The following is a 23,712-nucleotide window of genomic DNA, read 5'->3' as shown; positions in this document are numbered from 1 at the left end:
GCCAGTCATAGCAAACTCATGTATAGCAGAATACAGACACTTTAAACATGGAAATACAAGTATCTTATATGCATTTACTCCTTTACTAGACAAAATAGTCACTTCTGAGTCATCACTGTTGCCATTTAAAGAACGCAGCTCATTACAAAGATAAATCATTTAGTGCATATACACAGTAGCAACGCCTAGTATGAGATGTTAGATTAGACTGGGAGTTTTGCTTGCTATGTGATTAATGCTGACATAAGCACGCCATGACCTGAATAACTCATGCTATATTTTTTCATGTGATCTTACTTGTCTGAAATTTCACATTCATCACTAAAATATGTTTTTGGGACACAAAAAGCGAAAGCAGAATTCAGACAAGGCACTTCTGGACAAAACTAGTTTTCATATTGTAGTACAAATCTAAGCAATTTATTAGCCTTTTGCGTCAAAAGCAATCTTAATTTTTTAATGCAATGTAACAAACCTATGATATTGCCTAAAGCCCATACTGCTTGCTCGCAAACATTTTGATGGGGTGAATGCAGTAGCCTCAAAAAAAGTGGAACAGCATCTGCAAAATAAAGAAATAGCACTAAAACAACAGCTTCTTTGGCTCTTCCATTTCATTAGAGTACATTAGCAATTTAAGATAAACTTTAAATCCTAAAATATCTAAAAAGTCTCTTACCACTCACACAAATTAAGGTCACAAATCTTGTATTTTAAGCTATGCATGATGTGCATGTTTATTGCTGAACTGACTGAGGTTTTCAGAGGTATACTCCTGAAAAATATGTAGTTCTTTTCATTATGTCCTAACTTGCTGCACAGCACAATATTTAAACTGAATCTTTCAAATCATCTTTACCAAATCAAATGAATAAACTGCCCCAGGTCTGGAACTCTCTGTATTTGCTTAGTGACCAATGGTGCTAGTGCTAGTCTTTTATCTAGTCAATCATATGCCCCTCCTCATTTCAACCCTAGTTCAGCAATGTCATGGAAGCAGAACCCATGTTCTGTAATATAGTTTTGAGTATGCAGATACTAAAATCAGAGCAGAATTCCAAGTTTTTAATCAATAGTATTATCTTTAAAAGCTATCGTATACCCATGTTATCCTATCTTCAAAATAAGCCAATTTAAAGAAATACTGCCCTTCGTACAAATAAAAAAAAAATCTTGGTTCAATTTTTGAAAAGCTGTATGATTACAACTAGGAATGTACAAGAATTCCATTTGGGAAGTGAAATCTCAATAGATTTTACTACTTAAGTCCTGGCAAGTTTTTGTTCCTTGCTAAGTTTTGTTAGCAATATGCTCCTCAAACTGTTCCTTTGCATCCCTTACTGTTTGCACCCCCCTTGAACAAGCTTGTGATCTCTTCTGTTTTTTCCCCCATTTGGGCAAGACTTTCATTTTTTGGAGGAAACTTTCTTGATATGCTGGGGATCTGAGTACACAATGTTAGAAAGTGCATTTGTGGAAGATTTAAAATTAAAGAGTGAAAAGCCAGAAATAAGTTGGTGGTTTTGTGATTGCAATATAAGCTCCTGTGAATATTTTTCCTAATTTGAAAACCCAGATGAATCAAGTCTGAGAAATTGCCATCAAAATAGCTACATACTTCTGATATTTCTTGCCAGAGGAAGCAGAACTCAGTGACATGTTTATGATCGACAAATAAATTCCAACTATCTTAGCTATTGCATTAAGCAAAGATAAGAAACCTTTAATAAGTCAAGAGCTACGTTCCCCTGTGGAAAAGTGGACATACACCACATACTACTGAGGGACAAGACCATTCTGTTCATGCACATCATTCATTCACTCATTCATTCACACACACACCACAATTCAAAATGTTCTCTTCCTCATCTGCCTTTCATGCTGGGCACTGTGAATGGCTTCATTTCACAGCACCCACCATGGAAATCTGATGGGATAGCAGGGAAGAGCATAGCAATCTATCCCTACATCAGGTAAAGGGAACAAAGAGAAGGTGGGTTAACTAAGAATGCATCACGGGCTGTTCTCAGCTCACAAGACAGATGGTCCTCTTTTGCCAGGGATGGGGGACAATTCACTAGTAAATATTGGTTAATATTATTCAGTAAGAAATTGAACCCTGTATAGGTTTGCTTGAACAATAAGGATTTATTTGCAGAAGTTGCATGTCCACATGAATGTATTAAGTACTGATTAACTTACTGGATTGAACTACAGCTTGAGTTTGTTCAGAGGTTCCAGATGCAATATTTGTCAGTGCCCATGCTGCTTCAAACTGTAAAGATGGACTAACCCAAAAACAAAACACACACACAGAAAAAAACCAAAACAAACAAAAAACAGAGAGAGAAGAGTTTTAGTTGTACTTCAATACTTTCGTATAATTTCTTCTATTAAGAACTCAAAGGGACATACTTACTTGTCATCTCTTTCAAGACAGTGGACTAATATGGGTAATATTCCCGATTTTATTAAGTCATCAATTGGTGGGTTGCGATCACTGGAGAGTAGTTTTCTGTTCAGAAATATATGAATATAAATAAAATTTGCATGCAACATTCAAGTGACTCCATCTGAACTTTTTATAGTCCAATAATAACCAAAGTTGTTGACAGGACAATAGAATTTCAGGACAATCTGTTTCCTCTCTGAATACTGATTACCAAGAAGGGTTGCAAAAAGTACAATACTTTCAGCTATGAGCCTTACCTTTATAGAGCATTCAGGGAAGGGGGGGCGAGGTTCCTGCCAAAATGTGCCCAGCTAGGGAACCTGTCTCTTTCTATCCAACAACAGACCCTGCACAGGGGCAGAGCCTATGTGTGTGATGCACAGAGACTACGAAGTACTTAAATTGCTGAAACCAGTTATTCTCACTCACACTTTTAAAAACACATCCCTCTATCTTTTCCCTCAAACTGTTAAATCAAAATCAACCCAACATCCAAATGCCTTCATTAAATTACTGAAGAGTCACACAGGCAGGCAAAGCACCCTTTTTAGATATAAGTAACACAGAATGCTAACCCATGTTTTATTGTCCTATCCAGAGATTGTCTATCAGATGATCTATCCAGCCACACTTTATTTTCTCAGATCCTGGGTTGTTTGTTTCTCCTTCACCTACTCCAACATCCAAAATGTTTTTACAGCACTTAGTACTGGCATACGGAACAGACAAGGTGGGTTACCTCTATTGCCTGATGCCTGGCAAAACAACCCACGAACCCATACTTCAAGGGTTAGGGTTCATACATAACTCATGGTTTAAACAAGCCAGAATTCATAACCCCATAAACCATAGGTTCTCTAACTGGATTAATGTTGGGAGCAAGGGGGATGGCAGGCCTGCGCAAGCATTCCCATGGAATGCCAGCTGTGTCACAGATTCTGATTCAGATTATGAGGAATGTCTCAATGAGAATGGGAAGCATGAGTTAGTTCAAGGTCTTGAGATACAACAGCAGGAAAGGATGATTATCTCAAGTCCGGTTGCTGTGTTGCACTGGACTGTTCCTGGGAATGGCTTGAATGTACAGCCAATGGGAAGAGCCTCTGAGGGTAATTAATTCTCTGATATGGACCAGCCCCTCCCCTCTGAGCTGGACCCCATGGCAAGGGACCAACAGTGGCAAGAGGCCCAAGTGCAGGAACAGCAAGTGGAAAGATGGCACACTCAATTTCAGAGAGTCTTTCCCGAAGAGTTGGGGACTGGGCATGTTCATGAGGAGTGTTTTGGGAGGTAGTCACTAGATTGAGCTTAATAAATCACTTTGTGCATGCTCAGAGATCTGTCTGGATGATCTGCATTTGTTGTTGTTAGTCGCGAAGTCGTGTCCGACTCATCGTGACCCCACGGACAACATTCCTCCAGAAGCAATAAAAAGAGTTTTGTGAGAAAAAGGCTTGTGCCTGGTGTTTCTTTGAAGCTTCAACTCACAACAACAGACATGAGGGCTGACATTAAAACCCAGAATGCAATAACCAATGGATTAAATAAGCCCAATGCTGTCTGGAAATTTTAAAAAACTGCAGTTCTTCATCTGGAGTTGAAGACGACTGGGTTAAATAAAAACATGAGCTAGTTTTATGTGACAGTCAAGTCTTTAAGGTACCTTAAACCTTACCCAATGGAAGAAAGGTTGTCATGATGGTCAAATATTATCAAAAAATGCCATGACCACCCTTAATATGCATGACTGCTTACCTTTTTACTTCATTTGTCTTGTGTTAGTAATGGCAGAAGTGAGGGTTGTTTCCCCCTAACCCTGTAGTAGTTGGGGCCATACTAGTGATGAATTTGATCATACAAATGGAAGCAAAGAAAAGTTCAAGGTGATGCCACTGAAGCTTGAAGAACAGGCTTGTTGTTTATTATTTAGTATATCTGTCTTTAAAGAGTGTCTTTTAAAAACTGCTGCTCACATTTATTTATTCCTTTTAATTTTTAAGGAAGTGCACATGATCAAGTGAATCCTTGCAAATTATCCTTATGTCCAGTCTCTTCTGGCATTTAGTGAAAAAATACCAGATTTTCATTTCATTTGTTTTATATATGAAACACTCACTTGACCGACTTGTTCTCAAACCCATTTTGCAAGAGAAATCCCATAAAGAGCCATTTCATAAATTCATATTTATACAGTAAAATCAGTTCACCTATTCCCCTTTAACTGTTCAGGAGCAGAACTAATAGAATGCAACAGTAATTTCCGTTTTTCAAGTGAACTACCATGGGAAATGAACATGGAAAACAAAACACTTGAGCAAATGTTTCTCTTACCTTGCAGCTTGTACAGCACTTAACTGGACACCCTGGTTATCACTTGAAGCATTCTATGAAATAAATAAGTAACTTTTGAATTCAGGGTGCTTGCAATGTAAACAAGATTAAACAGTGAAAGTGGGTAAGTTATTTACCTGCACTATTGCTTCCAGAGATGTGTTTTGCTGTAAGAGATATCCAAGTATTAGAAATGCTTTCTAAAAGAAATACATGGGTATGTTTTATAGTGTAGTGTTTCTTACCACTCTGAAGTCACCATCTATATCAGAATCTTCACAGATATCTTCATGAGGTACATTTCTTCTCTTCAGCAGATGCTCATCTCTCTTGTTCTGATAAGTAAAAATATAAAATTACATTCTGGGAAATGCATTTACTTTTCCAAATGCTTTAAAATATATGATTGGCACTTAGTTGAAGACAATAAAAATCATTATTTCTTCACACAACACATCATTAACCAAAATAATTCACTATAAGATGTGATGACAGCCACTAGTTTAGGCAGCTTTTCAAAAGTTATTAGGCAAGTGGACAGAGAGTAAGACTATTGATAGCAAAATGGAACCTTCAATTTCAAAAGTAATGTTCCTCTAAATACTGATGGCAAGCACTTCCATGTTCTGCTTGTGAGGTTCCAAAGGCATCTGGTTGGTCACTGCTCAAAACAGAATGCTAGACTAGATCAGACCTTTTGTCTGATTCAGCAAGGTAGTTCATATGTTCTGCTCCACAGGCGATACTATGAAGGAACTTTCCCTTGCTGTAAATAGCTTGCCTATCATTGGTCCTTCAAAATTATAGCAGTAGCATCAGGGTGTTTCCTTGCCCAATACATTCAGCCAAATTGATGCTCAGTTGGCAATGCGCAGAAGTAAAGACAAGATACCTAAGACTATTAGTTCATTATCAACCTATAGAACTGCACTGTCACACATTTTAAAGATTGTAGTTCGTTGTGCTGAGACAGAAGCTAGCACCATGAAAGCACTGAACTAAACCACCTGGACTGCATCTCTACAGCAAACATCAAGCAACAAGGGGCATTATCATTTATTTCTGCTTGAAAACAAGAATGGCACATGGAAAGTGAAACAGCTTTAATCCATATAATTATTCATATCTAAATAACAAGGTTTCACCTTGAACCACAATACTGTCATATTTTCACTTGAAGGTTAGAAAGAAATTCTATAGTCTGTATTAAGAAAACCAGTCAAAATATATTTTCATAGCAAGACAGAAATGAAATATTCCTGAATGTCTAAGAATGAAAAGACAAGATGGTTGCCTTCACTTTTGTCATTTTTAAAAAGGCTCCAATTCTGTAGTGATACATTAGAAACCATGTCATTGATCCAATCTACCTGTGACTTCTACTCCTTGACAGATTAGGGTAACAGAGCAATCCTTCACACAGGGGAGGAGAAAGAACAGGTGTCTTTTCAGGACCCACCAATCCTGTGGTGCACATATTAATCCTAAAAGTATTAAATCTCTTTACCTTTCTTAATTCCACAACAACTTCATTCCGCTGTCTTCTCATAGTCTGTAAAGTTCAAACACAAGACAGTTACACTCTACTTCTGAGACCTAAAGGTGAATTTGGAGATCTTTTCCACTATTTGCCACATTGAGAGCAAGGTAAAAACAAATCCAAACCATGAGTGTCAAGGACTTCACAATAGGAGCTTTACTGGAATTGCTGGGAAGGCTCCTGCGGAAATCATTAACTTACCTCCCTCAAAACAATGCAAGTTATCTTTCTGCAAAATGTCACATGAAAAACAAACACCTTAATAAGAAATTAACAATTTGAACATGTTAAAGTAGATTAATAATTCTAATAAAGGGAAGATGCTCAAAAACACAAACAGATTCACGATATATTCAGGTAAGATATGAAAATGAATTGACAAGCTGATCCAGATGGTATCTGAGCACTACCAGATCATAGAGCCACTATCACCAAATCAGAATTGTGCAATGAACTGGTGTGATATTGTATTATTCAAGGTCAAATGTCTTTGTTTATCAATTTGCTACCATGGGAAGTAGAGATGGCTGCCAATCTGGATAGCTTTAAAAAGGGACTGGGCAGATAAATAAGGGAGGAGGCTATCAGTGGCTACTAGTCTTGTTGGCTACATGCTGCCTGCTTTATCAGATGTGGCATGCCTGCATGCACCAGATGCTGAGGGGTTTGGACAGGAGGAGTTTGGGCAGGAGGAAGTCTTGTACCCATCCTATCTGAGGGATCATATGGACAGCTTGTTTGCTACCGTGTGTAAAGTGTTGGACTAGATGAAACTTTGGTCTGATCCAGCAAGGCTTTTCTTATGTTCTTATGGATGAAGGCTAATAAACTGAAGCTTATCCTAGACAAGACGGGGATGCTTTTAGTGGGTGATTCCTCTGACAAGATGATGTGTGTTCATCCTGTTCTGAAAGGGGTTGCACTCCCCTTGAAACAGGTTTGCGGCTTAGGGGTTCATCTTGATCCATCTTTGTCATTTGAGATACAGATGGCCTCAGTGGCTTAGAGTGCCCTCTGCTAACTTCAGTTGGTGGCCCAGCTGCGCCCCTAGTTGGACAAGGATAGCCCGGTTTCAGTAATCTATGCTTTGGTAATGCTTAAATTAGATTACTGCAATGTATTCCATGTGAGGCTGCCCTTGAAGACTATTCAGAACCTGCAGTTGGTGCAGAATGTATTAGCTAAATTAACAACTGGGGCCCAGAGGTCTGAACACCTAAGTCCAGTTCTGCCCTGACTGCATTGGATGTTTCTGGGTCAAATTCAAAGTGCTGGTTTTAATTTATAAAGACCTTCACAGCTTGGGATCACCATCCTTGATGCCTCTCCCAACTGATATCTGCCTGGACACTATGCTCAAACTCCAAGGAAGACCTGGAGGTGAGGGCTTTCTCTGTGGTTGTCCTCTATGTGTGGAATGAGCTCCCCACTACAACTTATCTACCTAGACTCACACTCAACATCTGGGCTCTTCCTCTGAGTGCTAGGTCCAGAGGAGCACATCTATTTTGAGAAAGAAAATGAAAGCACACTTAATGATTTCACAGAATCATAGAATAGAGATGGAAGGGACTTAGAAGGACATCATTTAACCCCCTGCTTGATGTAGGACTTCAAGTAAAAGCATCCCTGACAGATGGCAGTCTAACTGCCTCCTGCATACCTCCAAAGTGGGAGAGCATTATAAGAAATTTGGTTTCTTATAATGTGAGCCCATTATTCCTCATCCTGCACTCTGGAAAGATTGAGAAGAGACCACAGACCTCTTTTGTGAGACAATCTTTCAAGTATTACTTGTTTCTTTCTCTATTATATTAATATCCTACCTTTGTTTTTCCTTTCAAGGAACTCAAGGTGGCTTACATACTTCTCCTGCTCCTCTTAGTCCTATCCTCACAACAACTAGCCTGTGAGGCAAGATGGGCTAAGAGTCTGTGACTGGTTCAAAGTCATGTGGTTAGCTCTACGGCTGAGTGTGGACTAAAACCCAGATCTCCTGAGTCCTAGTCCTGAACTTTTAACCAATACATTGGCTGTCTCTTGAAATGTGCTTTCAATAATTCCCCTTGGTCTTTTCTCCAGGCTAAACACGCCTAGTTCTTTCAATCTCTCCTGACAGGCCTTTGTTTTCAGTTCCCTGGTTGTGCTTGTTTTACTTCTTTTAACATTTTGTCTGCACCTTCTTGAACTGTAATGCCTAGGACTGGACACAATACTCAAGATGGGCCCCAACTGGTGCCAAACAGAGGGGAAACCTGTACCTGACATGATCTGAAATCTACAGTTCTACTAATACAGCTGCCCCAAAATTTGTTTTTTTGCAGCCACATCACATTGACTCATATCCATCTTGAGATCTACAAAAATTCAAGAGTGCAATGCACTCTATGTGCAGAGTTGCTGAGTCAAGTAACCACCATCTTGTAACTGTGTATTCGGTTCCCTTTCCCTAGGGTCCCTTGACATTTGTTCCTATTAAATTACATTCTGATGCTTTCAGTCCTGGTGATCCAATCTATCAAGATCACACTGAGTTTTCTTTCTGTCCTCTGGGCTATTAGTTATCCTGCCCAATTTTGTGTCATCTGCCTATCAGTTAAGCATTCCTTGCACTTCATCCAACTTATTAATAAAAGTGTTGAAGAGTACTACTAGGACCAGGACTAAACTATGCAGTACCCTACTCATTGTTTCTCCCCACTCTGATGAGCATTCGCTGAGTCTAATTTTGTATCCAACTATGGATTCACCTGATAGCTGTTCCATCTAGCCCACTTTAAGCTAGTCTGTTGATCAGAATGTCATGGAACACTTTGCCAAAAGCTTGAAGTCAAGATATTATGTCTACAGAATGCCCAAATTCCACAAGGGAACTTACAAAAAAGGCAAATCTATTTTGGACTGCATTAACAGACATACCACATTCAAATCATATGAAGTACTACTTCCTCTCTATTCATCTCTTGTTAGGCCTGGAGTACTGTGTCCAGTTCTGGGCACCACAGTTTAAGAAAAATACAGGCAAGGTGGAGAGGAGGGCAACAAGGATGATCCAGGGAATGGAAACAAAGCCCTATGAGATTGAAAGAACTGGACATATTTAGCCTTGAGAAGACTGAGGGAATATATGATAACACTCTAGAAGTACTTGAAAGTTTGTTACATGGAGGAAGGCCAGGATGTCTTCTCAATCATCCAAGAATGTAGGACATAGAAAAATGGGCTCAACTTACAGGAAGCCAGATTCCAGCTGAGTATCAGGAAGAACTTCCTGGCAGACCAATACAACAATGGAACCATTATCATTACCTCCCATTACTTAAGGAGGTCATGGGCTTTCCCACACTAGAGACATCGAAGATGCAGCTGGAAAGCCATCTGAGAGGGATGGTTTATCTTAGAATACTACATTGAGCAGAGGGTTGAACCTTCTTGCCCCTGTCCAACTCCAGGATTCTTTGATTCTATTATCAAAAAATTGAGTCAGATTAGTTTGGCAATATTTGTTCTTGATAAATCCATACTGGCTTCTAGTCATTACTGCATTGTCTTCAATGTGCTTACAGACCGACATATTTATTGTTTCAAAATTTCCCAGGAATTGATGTCTGACTAACTTATCTATAGTACCCAGGATCCTTCTTTTTGAAGACAGGGACAACATCAGCCATCCTGCAGTTATCTGGCACTTCACCAAACTTCTATGATTTAACATAAATAATAGCTAGTGGTTCTGAAAGTTGTTTTTGCCAGTTCCTTTATTAATCTAGATTCCAGTATATCAAGCAATGGAGATCTGAACGCATTCAAAGAAATTAGGTGTGCCTGGACCATTTATTATTCTCAAGTTTCAAACCTGCCTCTTCAGTGTGTACCTCGCCAAGGAGCTCAAAGACCCTCTTTTGGATGAAGACTGAGTCAAAGAAAAATTGAACACTTCAGCCTTTTTTCACTTTACTAGTTTGCCCTACTGAGAAGCTGAATCACTTTTTCCCCTCTGACTCTTACAGTGCATATAGCAGAAAGACGCCTTGTTACTTTTGGCATCCCTTGCTAACTTTAGCTCCTTCTCACCTTTCCCAAACCTGATCTCATTCCTGCAATTCTGTTCTACCTGTCTGTACTTATTCTTCTTGAGTTTCCTATCCATCCTTCTACTTCCTAAATGCATCACTTTTGTTTGGTTTTGTCATTCAAAACTTTTTGTGGTGCCATGTTAGCTTCTTTTGTTTTCCCTCTTTTGTTTTTGTTGGGATTGTTTGTGACTGTGACTTTAAATTTTCCTTTTTTAAAATTCCCAGCCTTCTTGCACTCCTTTTTTCCTTAGGGTCATTTGCCACAGGACCTTACTTATTGTCCTGAGTTTATTAAAATCAGCTTTCCCAAATGCAGAGCACATATATGGCTAAACTCTGTCTTTGCTTCATTTAAAATCAAGAACTCAAGGATGTTGCAGTCATCTTCTTCCAGAGTTTCCATACAATGCACAATATGCTGACCATCTATTTCAACAGAGTCCAACTCTCTTCCACTGTTACTGTAGCACCTTCAGTTTGTTGTCCCTATTAGCACGCACGCTCTCTCTCTCTCTCACACACACACACACACTCTTATTAAAGATAATTACATAAAATAATTAGATACAAGTTTGAAATTGCCAAACTTGACTAATATTTATTTGCACATGGCATCCATTAATTGTTACCAATTAACTTATGAAACAAAAAATTTTCTGAAGAAAAATAAAGCAATGAAAAGTTTCTGCCCCTCACTTCAGTCCTTCCTCCATTCTAAGAATGTGATATGCTTTTCTAAAGCTTTAATTACTGGCAGTAAGAAATTTAAGCTAAGATTTACTTGTATTTCGCCCTTATCCCTTTTGCTTCCCCCCCCCCCCACTGCCACTGCCAGAGCAAACTGTGTCCTGCATTTATTGTGACTTTAATAAGCCACCCTGGCTTGCTTAGGTCATTAGTGCAAACCAAGTAAAGGTTAGTCTTTCTACCACTCTCCAATTCCACATTCAAAAACAGCATCAACAGGTTCCTCTGCATTAAAGCACAAAATGAAGCAAAAGCAGGCTAAGTGATAAATAAATATCCAATCACTATTTAATGTCTGCATCAGAACTGGCATAGTATAGTGGTTAAGAGAAGTTCCTAGTTTAAATCTTGCCTTGGTCATAGCCAAGTCACTTTCTTTCAGCTCCACCCACATCTGCAATATGCAGATAAAAAACTGGTGATGCACGGGTGAAATTAGGGACTACTGACAAGGTACACGTAGCATTATATAAGCTGATCATATTATGAGAGTAACTGAAACACCCTAGACACCAGGGTACAAAGAAATTTGAAACTACTGCCCAAGGATGTTTATACAGGTAGTGTCTAGCAATGGTAAAGGATCTTAAATTGGGGGTGTTTATTATGCGGCTTACCATGGCTCTGTCCCACCCTAGCTACAACAATCATAGCAACTTCTAGAAAATGAGCTATTGACCTTGTTTCCCAGCAAAATCAACTTCCAATAGTATATTGCATCTGATGGGCTGCTGAGAGCACAATTCTGCTTGATATTCTGCTTTTAATAAATAAAAATATGTCCTATTTCCCAGTACAAATCCTACAAAGTAGCAGGGCATGCTGGGTTGGTTCCCTTTGTGCACCATTTCTATGCAGAACAGGGCTCCCAACTGCCTGTCAGCCTTCTGTTTGGTGGCTGTCAGAAGCTGGATTCTTCTGGGAAACAATTTGCCAGCAAAACTACTTGAATTTTGGTGGAAGTGGCCACTCCACCAGTTATATGGAAAACTTCCACAGGACCAACGTGGCCCATATGTGGTAGAATGTTGCACGTGCCACCTTAAATACTGGGAGCTGGTTTTGGAAGACCATGAAATATGTTATAATCCTCAACTACATCTGAATGATCTGAAGGCAAAGTGAAAACCAAAGATGGCATCACAATTGCTTTAAGTAATTACACAATCTTGAACTACACAACATAGATATTTCATTAAGAAACTTGATGGTCTTAATAGTCAATTCTAACTCAGCAATAAGGGGAAACTGTGGCTTCAGTGAAATGTAACTTTGAACAAGGCTAGGGCAATGCCATTAGAATGAATAAAAACAAAATCACTAACACTGCATCCAAAATGACAGTTAGCTCAATGATCATGTTTTATACTGCCTATACCAGTTTTCCTCAAACTGGTACATTCCAAATATTTGGACTACATATTCCATTATTCCTAGCCACAAAGGCATTTACTATGGTAACTGTGGACAATAGGGTATATAGTCCAAAGCATCTAGAAAGTGCCAGATTGGGATGGCTAACTTACATCATCTAGTCAAGTCTATGCAAACAGTAAGGGTCACCTGCCACCAATATATATTTTATCCAAAATTCATTATTTTCATCCTTGTTCATATCAAATCCCTTGATATGGAATCCAGTATCTGATAAAGTCTTAAGGGCTCTAGATAAAAAACAGTGAACCAGAACAAGACTCAAATTGCACTAATTACTGAAAAGGCACCACATGTTTACTAATTCATACATAACAGATAAAATAAAGGAAGATCTCTATTTGCTACTGATGACTTTCTTAGCTTACAGTAAACTGTTAATTGTCCCAGGAGAACATCCACTCAGATTTGAGAACCATTTAATGGAAACCATGATTAAACTATGCAGAGTTGCCCACTGGGAAGTTTTTCTTGAGTTAGCATCCAAAAATTAATCAGAACTCCAGCTGATATACTAAAGCCCAGCTGTATACTAAAATTCACCCAAGCTGTGGTTCCAGTTCACATGGTGAAGTGAGTACACATTCATTTATAGCTTATACCCCACCCTATTTCCATTCTAGGAACTCAAGGCAGATTACATAATTCTCTTCCTCCACTCAATCTTATTCTCATAACTACCACCCTGTGAGGTAGGTTGGGCTGTGAGTCTGTGATCAAACAGCAGGTTCCATAGTTGAGTGGGGAATAGAATACGTATCTCCTGAGTTCCAGACCAACACTCTCAGCCAGTATACCACACATAATGTGCAGCACAGGTGTTACACCAATTGGCTAAATTCATGTGATGCATTATCCTCAAAGTAGGAAGAGATCATATGAATTGATGAGCATATGCATATAGCTTGATTAGCATATGCATATATACCAAGACAAGAGAATATATGCAAAATATTGCAGTCACTTTTAATTTCTTACTAGAATTGCCAGAAGAGAACCTCTATGTCCTTTCATTCAACATGGCAGGCTGTGTGGCTTCATTAGATCTTCTCTTGGGAAAGCTGCCCAGTCTGCTGGGATGAATGCCAGTCTAGGAGACTGCTTCATAAGACATATGCTATTAAGGATTTGAGAACCCTTTTTCCTGTTGAAGGTTACCCTTTGAATGAATAGACATACATCATTCTCTCGGTCAGATTTAGTAGGTGGCTGAGCTTAACTTCTGATATTAGAGTGTTACACTTGAAATTGAGCAAGAGCAGCTTCTTCCAAAAGAAACAACTAATGTCAGACAAACAGCAAGAAACAGTTTGGTGGAATGAGGCTTCGGGGAGCAGACATATTTGAACTGAGATTTGTTTTCCCCTTCCAATGTTGTGAGTTTTGATGAACATTCTAAATTACTTCCCTTGAATTCTTGGAAGTACCCTATACAATTGTCTTTCTGATCTTCAGCACATTTACTAATACTATATAGAATAGCAGAACTTGTACCCACATAAGATGCATGGGTCTTGTTCTGGGCTTCATCTATTCCGAGTCAAGCAGTGCAGTGTCTCTCTTAAAATTGTATGGTCAGTAAGAAAGGGGAATTGTCCAAGCAATTCTTCTGCTATACTGAACAACCCATGTCATTTGCCAGTTCTCTATCTGAGCTTATTACTTTCTCTCTACTGAAGAAAAGAAGCAATGGTTGAAAGTGAGAAAGGGAAAGGGTGTCCTTTTCTCTTTCCTTCGTTCAGCAACATCCTTGTTTAAATTCAAGGACAGGAACTTTTTTAAACTCATGAAAGATATCCCTCCGGCCTTAATACTATTGTCCAGAATATACAATAAAAGCTGCTAGGAGGCAAATTTCCTCTTTTGCTCAAATGATAAACATTTTGTTTATCTTAGAAGTTCTTGATTCTTTGCCAAACACTTGGAAAACACTAAACTACCCGTGTTAACTTTTAGAAAGAATAAGGTAAACAAGTGATCTGACCAAATGGCAGAATGAGACAATAGCCTTAGGTGGCAGGCAGCTTCCTAGCTGGTCTGCCTGAGCTTCCCAGCCATTCCCCTTCCTTGGAAGCCAAAGCTGACTGTGCCCTGAAGCTTGCCCCACAGTCACTAAAGTAGCCTGATGCTCTCAGATAAGATAAAGGACTCCACTATATTGACAGCAGTGAAGATTCAAGTCCCCATCCAGTAGGCTTTAGTAAGTATTAGCCCAGGTAGGTAACATCTTTTCTTTTGCCTCAGGCAGCACAATGTCTTAGACCATCCCTCTAGTCTAGTCTAGTCTTTTACATAGAAAGAAGAAGGTAACCTGTGACCTAGCTATCCTAATCTAAACATAATGGCAATCATCACAGGGTATTCTATACAATCAGTCAAGGAGCTATTAATCTGAGTATGCCAGCTAAACTACAGACCCATCCAAACAGAGTTCCCAATGACAAGGAGCAGTGTAAGCACATCCAACTGAATGTATTCACATTCTCCCATAAGATTTTCTCAGACCTTTCTTCTCCCTTCTGAATGTTTACAAAGTGTTAACACTCTAAATTTATAAAATACAACAAACTGCTTCAATTATTAGTACAGACTTGCTAGTTTTTCTTTAAAATGCACATAAATGTAACAAAAAGCAAATGTACGGAAAAAGATTCAGCATATAATCATAGCCAATAACATGCTTTAAAGATCCAACCAACAGGACTGTAGTTCACTACTGAAACCAAGTATTTCAGGCATGTCTGTTCATGTTTCCTTGTCCAAAACTAGCACAGACAGCCTGAAGTTTCAAATCAAGGACTTCCTAGAGGAAGACATTTCCAGCATACCTATTTGCACACATTTAAGCATGAATGAGAATGCGAATTGTAAGAAAGTGTGAATAGGTTGAGCCACTGCTGATTAAAATAGCAGAACTCTTTTCTACAGGAACAAAATGTGCTTAACAACTAATGTTTACCCTGCAATGCTTTACTTGCATTCATATCCCTGCCACTTTTAATTTTATAATAAAATAACCTTTCTGAACTTACAGATAAAAAGGTTCATTAAAAATATGGAAGAAACATATCAAATAAAAAAGATTTTCTAGGTACCTTCTATATACAGTACAATCAGAGCAAGTATCTACATATATGTTACTACGACACCAATAGGTTAAAAGTCTGTTCATGAAAGTTGGATTGTACAATTAACTGGACATTTGGCATTTTAAGGACTTATAGTAAAGTCACTTGATTCAAGAAGTTCCCTGCAGCATTCCCTACAGAACTGGTTCTTAAAACTTTGTTATACTGAGAATTGCAATTTTATTTGCTCATTATTCATGGCAACTGCATTTACATTTTGTTTATAGCCACTACACAGGAAGGGTTCCAACTCAACTCTTACATTTATGCATAATGGAAAAACTATACACACAGCATAGGGTTCCTCTGAAGTGTCCGATGCAGCAGAGATAACACATTTCTCAGTTTAGATCTAAACTCAAGTGGACATATATACCTATGATATATATCTCAACAAAACATCTGGCTCTACAGCATTTTCTTCTATTGTTACTGTGAGCTCAGTAGCCACCTGAAAAGGTCTATTGCTATGCAGCAGTGCTAGATACCCTGGCTAGTGGCACACTTGTCAGGTCTTGAAACAAAACCTGTTAAAACTCTGTAATATGTAATAATAAAAATAAAAGTCAGCTGGAAGAGAAAAATTTACTGAGCTGTTCCTTTCTGGGTTTTATTTATATTCCTGAAAACTTCAAATTACAAATTGGACATGTGACTGCAAAAGCATTCTTATCATCATGGTCTTGTTAAACCAATAAACTATAAAATATCACACAACCTGAGTGGAGTAGAGAAGTTAATCTTCCAACACCAGGAGCACTTTTTCTCATTTTTTTCTAGGAATTCCCTAAGCACTCAATTGGATAAGGAAGACAAAAGGTTGCTTCAGGTGGCAGTATTTTTAGCTGTGCCAATGAGAGTAGATGTATATCCCAGGATTCCTTATAATAAATGTATGCAATTAGAATAATATGTAACATGATTCTCTAACACTACAGGGAATCACGTGCTGCATCTCAGAATATGCAACATAGCCACTTCACAGTATCAGAATGTTTCAGGGAAGCTCTATCTGTAAGCTAGCATGAAAGGATCCAGGTATGGGACAGACATGGCCACAACATAATGTACCCATGCTCATTTATACAGATACAACAATGTCATGAAACATTTGAATGGAATTGCTGATAATAGAGAGGGGCCCCTTCTGAGAGAGCTACAAGCATAACAACATTTGGAAGAAAACTTTTAAGTCGCATGACATAAAACTATACTTTATGGGGGAAGAACCACATGAACCCCCAAACTTTCCCCCCAGAGCTGTTAAAACTTTTCACAACTAGCAAATAGCTTGTGCAATTTCATAGCACATATCACTATTTAAACCATATAGTTCGTTTAACAAAATTATAGTGGGACTTTCAATAAGCTGTTTGTAAAGTTTTGTATGTTGATCCTTTGAATAGTGCAGAATTGCATTCACACCTGTGAAATACTTTATCTTACAGAACTTTACAACTTTATAGCCTTCTCTATACCCACAAAAGAATGTGCAGGCTGCTTCATTCACTTCAATGGAGAGGAATCTCAAAATGCACATCAGATCTCCTACATCCACAGGAACTAATTGCACCAAGACACATGTCCCGTATCAGTCATTGTCTGAAGTATACTAATGATATTAATCGGTGCAAATTCTTCCTTCTGTGCCACTAACTTGGCTTGTACATAATGTTATCTCATGGTTTATTTAGCGCATGGAATATTAGCCAACTCAGAATCTGTCCAGCAGACAAAAAGACAAACCTTATTTCTTCGTCAGCTCGAGTTATTTTCCTAACCCTAGATTGATTTCTTTAAAAAGAAAGAAAAAAACCCCTAACCCACACTTGTCCACTGTCTCTCTACCCTGATGAAACAACCTATGGTTGGAAAAAAATGAAGTTCACAATCCAACAATTAGCTCTTTTGTTGTTCACAAACCATGCTATCTTGCTTGGACCAGGTCAACATGAGAAACTTATCATGTCGGGTTATCATGTTATGTGAATCTAGACTGCTTCCAGGAGAATGATTTGCTTTTGGCAAAAACAACATTGACCACACATGGCTCATTCTAGAAGCTTTCAGGACCTAGAAAGGGTAATCAAAACCCAGCATACTGATCCCATTATGAGTTCATGGAAACAGCAAGCAAACTGCTCAGTAAATGCAGCAAGAAGCTTGCTGCCACTGTCAAATTCACCTAGGACACCTCCAATGACAGCTGCTCACCAAGTACCCAAGCAGTACTCTGGAATGACTGTCACCGGTCCACTCTCCCTCACTCTGATCACAACAACTTTTGTGGACCCTTTTCCCAGAGATTGCTTTCCATGATCTCTGAAGTGATAGCTAATAAAAGTTTTGTCCAAGAGTCCAAGTATTACTAGACCTTCCATCACTGGATTACCTTTTGTGCGCTAGGAATGTGGGTTTTAATACTGTACTATTTTTCACACTATTATTTTTGGTGCAACTACACAGTTCTGACTACTGAAAATTTAAAGCCTTGCCTAGTCAAAGTTCAGCTAAGGGTCAGCTCTCAAATCAGGCTACATTCAGGAATACTGATAACACCAAGCATCAAATACATTACATGTGACAGCAGTCTAATGGTGAGCTGTCAAGTGAAAGCAAAAGCTCGGCTTGCAAAAGAGAGTGGCAACTGATTCACCAATATGCAACAAGATTCTCTAGATTGTAGCTATGGTTCTCACAGTTCTTGGTGTCCTTTTCCATCCTTCCACAAGTCTCTACATACTTGGGAAGGTGAAAAAGCAGAGCCTGCACCATTTCTGTAAGCAGTTACTTTTGACAGCTGTCACCACTGTTCCTGTAATGGAGGACACTGCATTTTTCTGCTTTCCCAAATACATAGAGCAGGAATCCCAAAACTTTTTGTACTTGTGGGAACATCTGGGAATTTGAGAAACCGCTGTAGACACTGTGGGTAAAATATCTGCAATGTCAATTAGCACCTACCTGACCTATCTATGGACCTTAAGCTGCATTTTATTCAGCAAAACTTTTGTGTATGTGCCTAGTGGACAGCACAGTATCTCCTTAATAAGGGATAGACTAATTCAGCAAATCATTGGTGGCAGAATTCAGCTAACATATCTTTTACATTTCTATTTTGGCAATGTCTAGTAGTTGCCTTTTCTTGGGGGGGGTGATTAAGCAGATGAATGCTGCACTGAAGTGCCTTTAATATGAACTGATATAGATGGTCTTTTAAATAATTTATCACTTCATGGAAATTAAAAAATGGTCAGCGTAAATGGATTCTCTGCAGTCTTTTGATAGCTAAAAGACTGATAGTACTACACAGGAAGGATTTGTCTCCTAAAATGCAATGGACTGAGGACTTTGTAGTGCTTTCAATAGTTGAAGTAATGTCATATAGACAAAACCTTCAAATGGATACTTATTTGGATAACTGGTTCACTTCTGCTGAAGCCTATGCATAATTTTTAAAAAAATGTATGAATTTCATAGAAATTCATGCACAACTTTTTTAGAAAGGATTTAAAAAGAAGAATTAAGGAACTGAGGAAATTTTCAGGTGTTCACAGGCACTAGGTTAGGAATGCATCTGTAGGCATGACCAGAAATGGCACTACACTGGGGGTCCTACTTGGGAAAGAAGGCACATACTGAGACCTGTCAGATGCATGTTTAAAATCTAATGGATCTTAGGGGGGATGCAGTCATAGCAAGCAAGAGTTCTTGTAGCTTTGCTTTTACTTTACAGCTGACTGTCAGCTGTCAAAGCAAAGCAGCACATTTAAAGCCCCACTTTGTCAATGTCCATGGATATTGCTTGCTTGGACAGCGGGGTCTTACTAGTGCACTTGAGCAGGCAAGGCTTCAAATTTCAGGTAGCTGAAGTTACATACCAGTGATCACATTACACATCTAATGATCAAAATAAACAAAATTAAGGAAAACATCTGCGCACACCTCTAGAACAAAACCAGAAAAAATAGGTGGAGAATCATTTTCAGTTGCTCTGGTGTCTTGTTTAGGCATTTTGGCCAGCCTGACACTGGCTGTCACTTCAGATATGAACAGGCCGTTACACCCACAAAAAGGATTGAGGTTAGCACAAGTAGAGAAGACTAAACTAATTCTGCCACACAGGTCCCTAGAATACCTGTAGGGGGACCAGGAGAGACAGACTGGCAGTAGTGGGTAGAGGAACAAGCCCCATTGTCTGTCAGATATAGCATGGGTTGTTCCACAAATAACCCAGTGTGCATGGCTTATTAACAGGATGGTTTGCTGTCATGCAAACTCACTATCCTACAACAATAAAATCCTTGCCTAAGACAGTATGTGAACAAAACAGCTGAAACTGTGTCTTTCATGTTCTCTTGAGCATAATTTTGCTAAATGTAAACTGTCTAGAAATTTTCTATGGAAATATAGGTGGGAGAGAAAAAAATTATATAAATAATAAAATGTGTGAATTGCATCACCAGTAATTACTTTTCAAATTCAGTTAGATAAAAAGGGTTGTATCCAAAATCCAGTCTGAGAACAAACCCATTCGGTTAGACCAACACAGGATAACGTTGGTCCAAATGTTTTGCAATTACTTTTGTGTAAAGAATACATAGGATTGCATTGTAAAGTTTTTCTTCAAAAGAGATCCTGTTTATAATAGACCTGGATTACAGCTAACATTCAGAAAGCACACCATCCACTGTAGTAGACAGCTAGATTTTAGATAACTCAGATTCTCTCAATACTGGGGACTTCCTTTGGTTTGAAAGCGCTGGCATGAGGAAAAGGGGATGCTTACAGAGTAGGAAGAGAAACAGAATTTAAGTTTGGCATAAAATATCTAGTCTTATGTTCTGTATAGTTTTGTATTATTATCCTAACCTATGGAAAGAGAGATTTCATACCCAGAAAGTTGCTAGAAGGAGCAAAAACAAGTTTTCATGCTCAAATATTGTGGCATTCCACAATCTATTCTTGCAGCTGACTCCAGTATGATCCACCTTTGGGGAAATTTGCAAAATTAAAAATGACCCAAGCTATAGGCATGTTAAAATATGAATGAAATAGTTCTGATGCAAGGAGAAATTTGTGCTTCCCAACATGTAAATGAGCCTAATTGGAAGCATCTGATCCTACTTTTAAATAGACCACACATCACTGAACTTGGGGAAGCAAGTTTCCACTGAGAGCCAGTGTGGTGGTTATAGCCTTGGCCTGGGGACCTGAGAGATCTGGGTCCTAGTCCCTGCTTGGCCATGAAACTCTCTGGGTGACTTTGAGTCAGTCCAACCCACCCACAGGGTTGCTGTGAGGATAAAATGGAGCTGTGTAAGCAACCTTGAGTTCCTCTCAGAAAGAAAAAAGGTGGGATATAAATGCAATATAACAACTACTACAGTCTGTTTAAATTTCAGTTAGTAAGTCATGATCTAAATCACGGGCTAAACTAGTTTGAACAATCCACAATTCTCTAACTTTGGACATTACAGATAATTGCTTGTTTAAAAGTAGATGCTTCTAGTCTCTTCTGACACAGGCCAGAGAGAAAAGCACATAAACCCAATATTTGCTACTATCTCAAAATATTAAGACATCTCAAAGTATTAAGCTCTGGTATGAGCATGTATATTCCTAAAGTACTGAAGGAGTCATCTCAAAGAATGGGAGGAATCCTATGGTCTGACCATATTTTTTAGAAAATCTCAGAACTACCTGCAGATCACAGCCTTTGTTCTTGCAGGTATTCAGCAAGGAAGGGAAGGTGGAAAAATCCCAGTTTCTCTATTGTTTGAGCTGGACACTTACTCAAACAATATTAAGAACTGAGACTTATTCTGTTATATTTTGAGTAAAGGACATTCAGAAGTTGTGGCTTAGTACACATCATATTCATGAAAACTACTGAAAGGACGTGCTAACTGTGGGCAAATCTAAAGGCAAATCAGTGATGGACCAAAAGTCAGGATATTTTCCCAACAGAAGATTTTGAATTCAAAAATAAATCCCAGTAAGTTCAACAGGACTTACTCCCAAGGTAAATGTATATAGGAACCTAGACTTAAGTTTCAAACACAAATGTACTGTGGTCACATTCCCAAGTTGGTGAGTAGGTAGGACTAAAGAACTACTTATCTACTTGTATGAGAGCTACAAGGGAGAAGTCTGTTGAGGCAATGACCTGATAGTACCCAAATGTATATTAATTGTCATGGAAAGTGAACTTGTTTCTGATGTGAAATAGAGAAAGAGTTTTGTGACAAGATTAGACAGGAGCAAAAGGATTCATTAATTTGCTATGTGAGAGTCAGCCTCATCCAGGCCACATAGACAAAAAAATACCCCAAGGGCATGCTGGAAAAGAGATGAGAGGGCTGCCTAATTTTTCTAAGCTAAAGTAGTACAAAATAACCAGGAATGTTTGACATGTATTTTCATATTTTACCTGGAGAAGCTGCAAGTTGAATTAATGTTCTACACATCCCAACTGCTGGAAAAAAAACAATAACCATGTTGCCTACATCAGCTGAGCATATCTGAAACTATGACCTGGAAGATATGTACTAGTCATGCTTTCTTTTTATTTTTAAACCCAGGAAAGACTAACAACCCGATGAAAAGTTCTTGGAAATATTTCTCTTAAGCAATGATAAATGCTGAAGTTGCTTGAACTGGCCCTTTAAGGGTATTTTAAATAACGTGTGAAAAATTTCATTTTTTCTGAATACAGGTGATGAGTTTTGTGAACCTATCATTCAGAAAAAACGAAATTAAACTCATCCATAGTGTCAGAACCTATATTTTAAGAAAATCTGGCCAATACTAGGATGTGTTTAAAATATTGTTTGAACTCGTGTGTTCCTATATTACCTGTTTTCTACGATGGCAAAGGATAGTCCCATACAGCACAATTTATTTTTATAATACAAGCTGGATCACTTCAACTCTGTAAGCTTTTGAAATACTGTTTTTGCAACTGTATATCTGAAATTCCTAATGACAAAATACATGACACGGGGATGGGGGGGGGGAGAGCACAGATGAAAGAAAAACATGTCATCTGTCAGGCCGTTTCCATGTTAGGCAGCTGAGTGGGTGGCAAGGAAGGGGCGCCTCCATTCGCTCCAGAAACTCCCCCCTTCATTTCCCGCTCTACTAATCCTGGACCTACCAAATGCCTCTCCTCACCATGTGTCCTTTACGTGCCAAGAAAAAAGACGAGAGATAAAAAGCCTCCCTGTCCCCTTCGTAAAACGTATCTTCTGGGTAAAGGAAAAAGGAAGATAAGGCGCGGCGGCACCACTGCGACGAGAAGCAGCCTAGGCCGCGGCTATCCCAAACCCTGGCGAGTAAAGGAAAACCCAGTGGACCCCACCCTCCCACAGCCAGTCCATCCTCCTTCCTTCCTTCCCTCCCTCCCTCCCTCCCTCCACTGGGGGAGCGGCCGGCTCAGGCTCCGGCCTCGCCTCGAGGAAGGCCCCGCCGCAGGAGATTAGCACAGACGCTACAGACAGTAACCGAGGCGCAGGCCATGTCCTATCTGATCCACGACCTCCCGGCCCCTCCCTTAGCACGAAGCAGTGGGCCGCTGCCGAGAACCCAGGAAGGAAGGAGCTACCTCTAGGTCGCGGCCTTTGTTCTTGAAGTTCTTCAGCCGTTGGTTGTCCAGCTTCTCGTTGTCGGCCATGGCGGGAGGCAGGGAGCGCGGCCTTTCCTTCTCCTTTCCTCCCTCCTCTTTCTCCCGGACCCAGCCGGGCCCCTCTTCCCGGTGCTGCCGCAGCTGCCTTTTCTCCTCAGCCGCTCGCCTCCCCTCAGCACCGCGGCGGTTTGGCTACCTATTCCGAGCCGCCTTCCGCTTTGGCCTGGCCGGGCCTGGCGACTGACTGACTGACTAATCGGGCAGCGGCCTTCTGCTCAAAGCCGCTCCCACTGGCTTAGGCCTTAGCAGGGCGGCGGAATGTGCCGGTAGCGAAAGGAAGCGAGCGAGCGAGCGACCGAAAGATGGGGGAAGGGAGG

The 23,712-nt window shown here is 39.5% G+C and overlaps 1 protein-coding gene across 2 annotated transcripts in view; it reads right to left on the bottom strand.

The window, feature by feature from the left end:
- The window catches only part of KPNA4 (karyopherin subunit alpha 4), a 39,390-nt gene extending 15,678 nt beyond the window's left edge, over nucleotides 1-23,712 (bottom strand). For both annotated transcript variants that reach the window (XM_044434370.1, XM_044434371.1), the window contains exons 1-8: nucleotides 23,315-23,712; nucleotides 6,291-6,335; nucleotides 5,029-5,118; nucleotides 4,921-4,950; nucleotides 4,784-4,836; nucleotides 2,420-2,515; nucleotides 2,203-2,288; nucleotides 476-562 (exon numbers count right to left, since the gene is read on the bottom strand). In XM_044434370.1, coding sequence (XP_044290305.1) covers nucleotides 476-562; nucleotides 2,203-2,288; nucleotides 2,420-2,515; nucleotides 4,784-4,836; nucleotides 4,921-4,950; nucleotides 5,029-5,118; nucleotides 6,291-6,335; nucleotides 23,315-23,383 — 556 coding nt within the window. In that variant the 5' untranslated portion in view covers nucleotides 23,384-23,712. The remainder of the gene's footprint in view (nucleotides 1-475; nucleotides 563-2,202; nucleotides 2,289-2,419; nucleotides 2,516-4,783; nucleotides 4,837-4,920; nucleotides 4,951-5,028; nucleotides 5,119-6,290; nucleotides 6,336-23,314) is intronic.

The sequence above is a fragment of the Varanus komodoensis genome, unplaced genomic scaffold (genome assembly GCF_004798865.1).
Source record: "Varanus komodoensis strain SLA01 unplaced genomic scaffold, ASM479886v1 scaffold28, whole genome shotgun sequence".
NCBI classification, from domain to species: Eukaryota; Metazoa; Chordata; class Lepidosauria; order Squamata; family Varanidae; genus Varanus; species Varanus komodoensis.
Note: the sequence above shows the minus strand (reverse complement) of the source record. Positions and strands in the feature narration are given on the sequence as shown.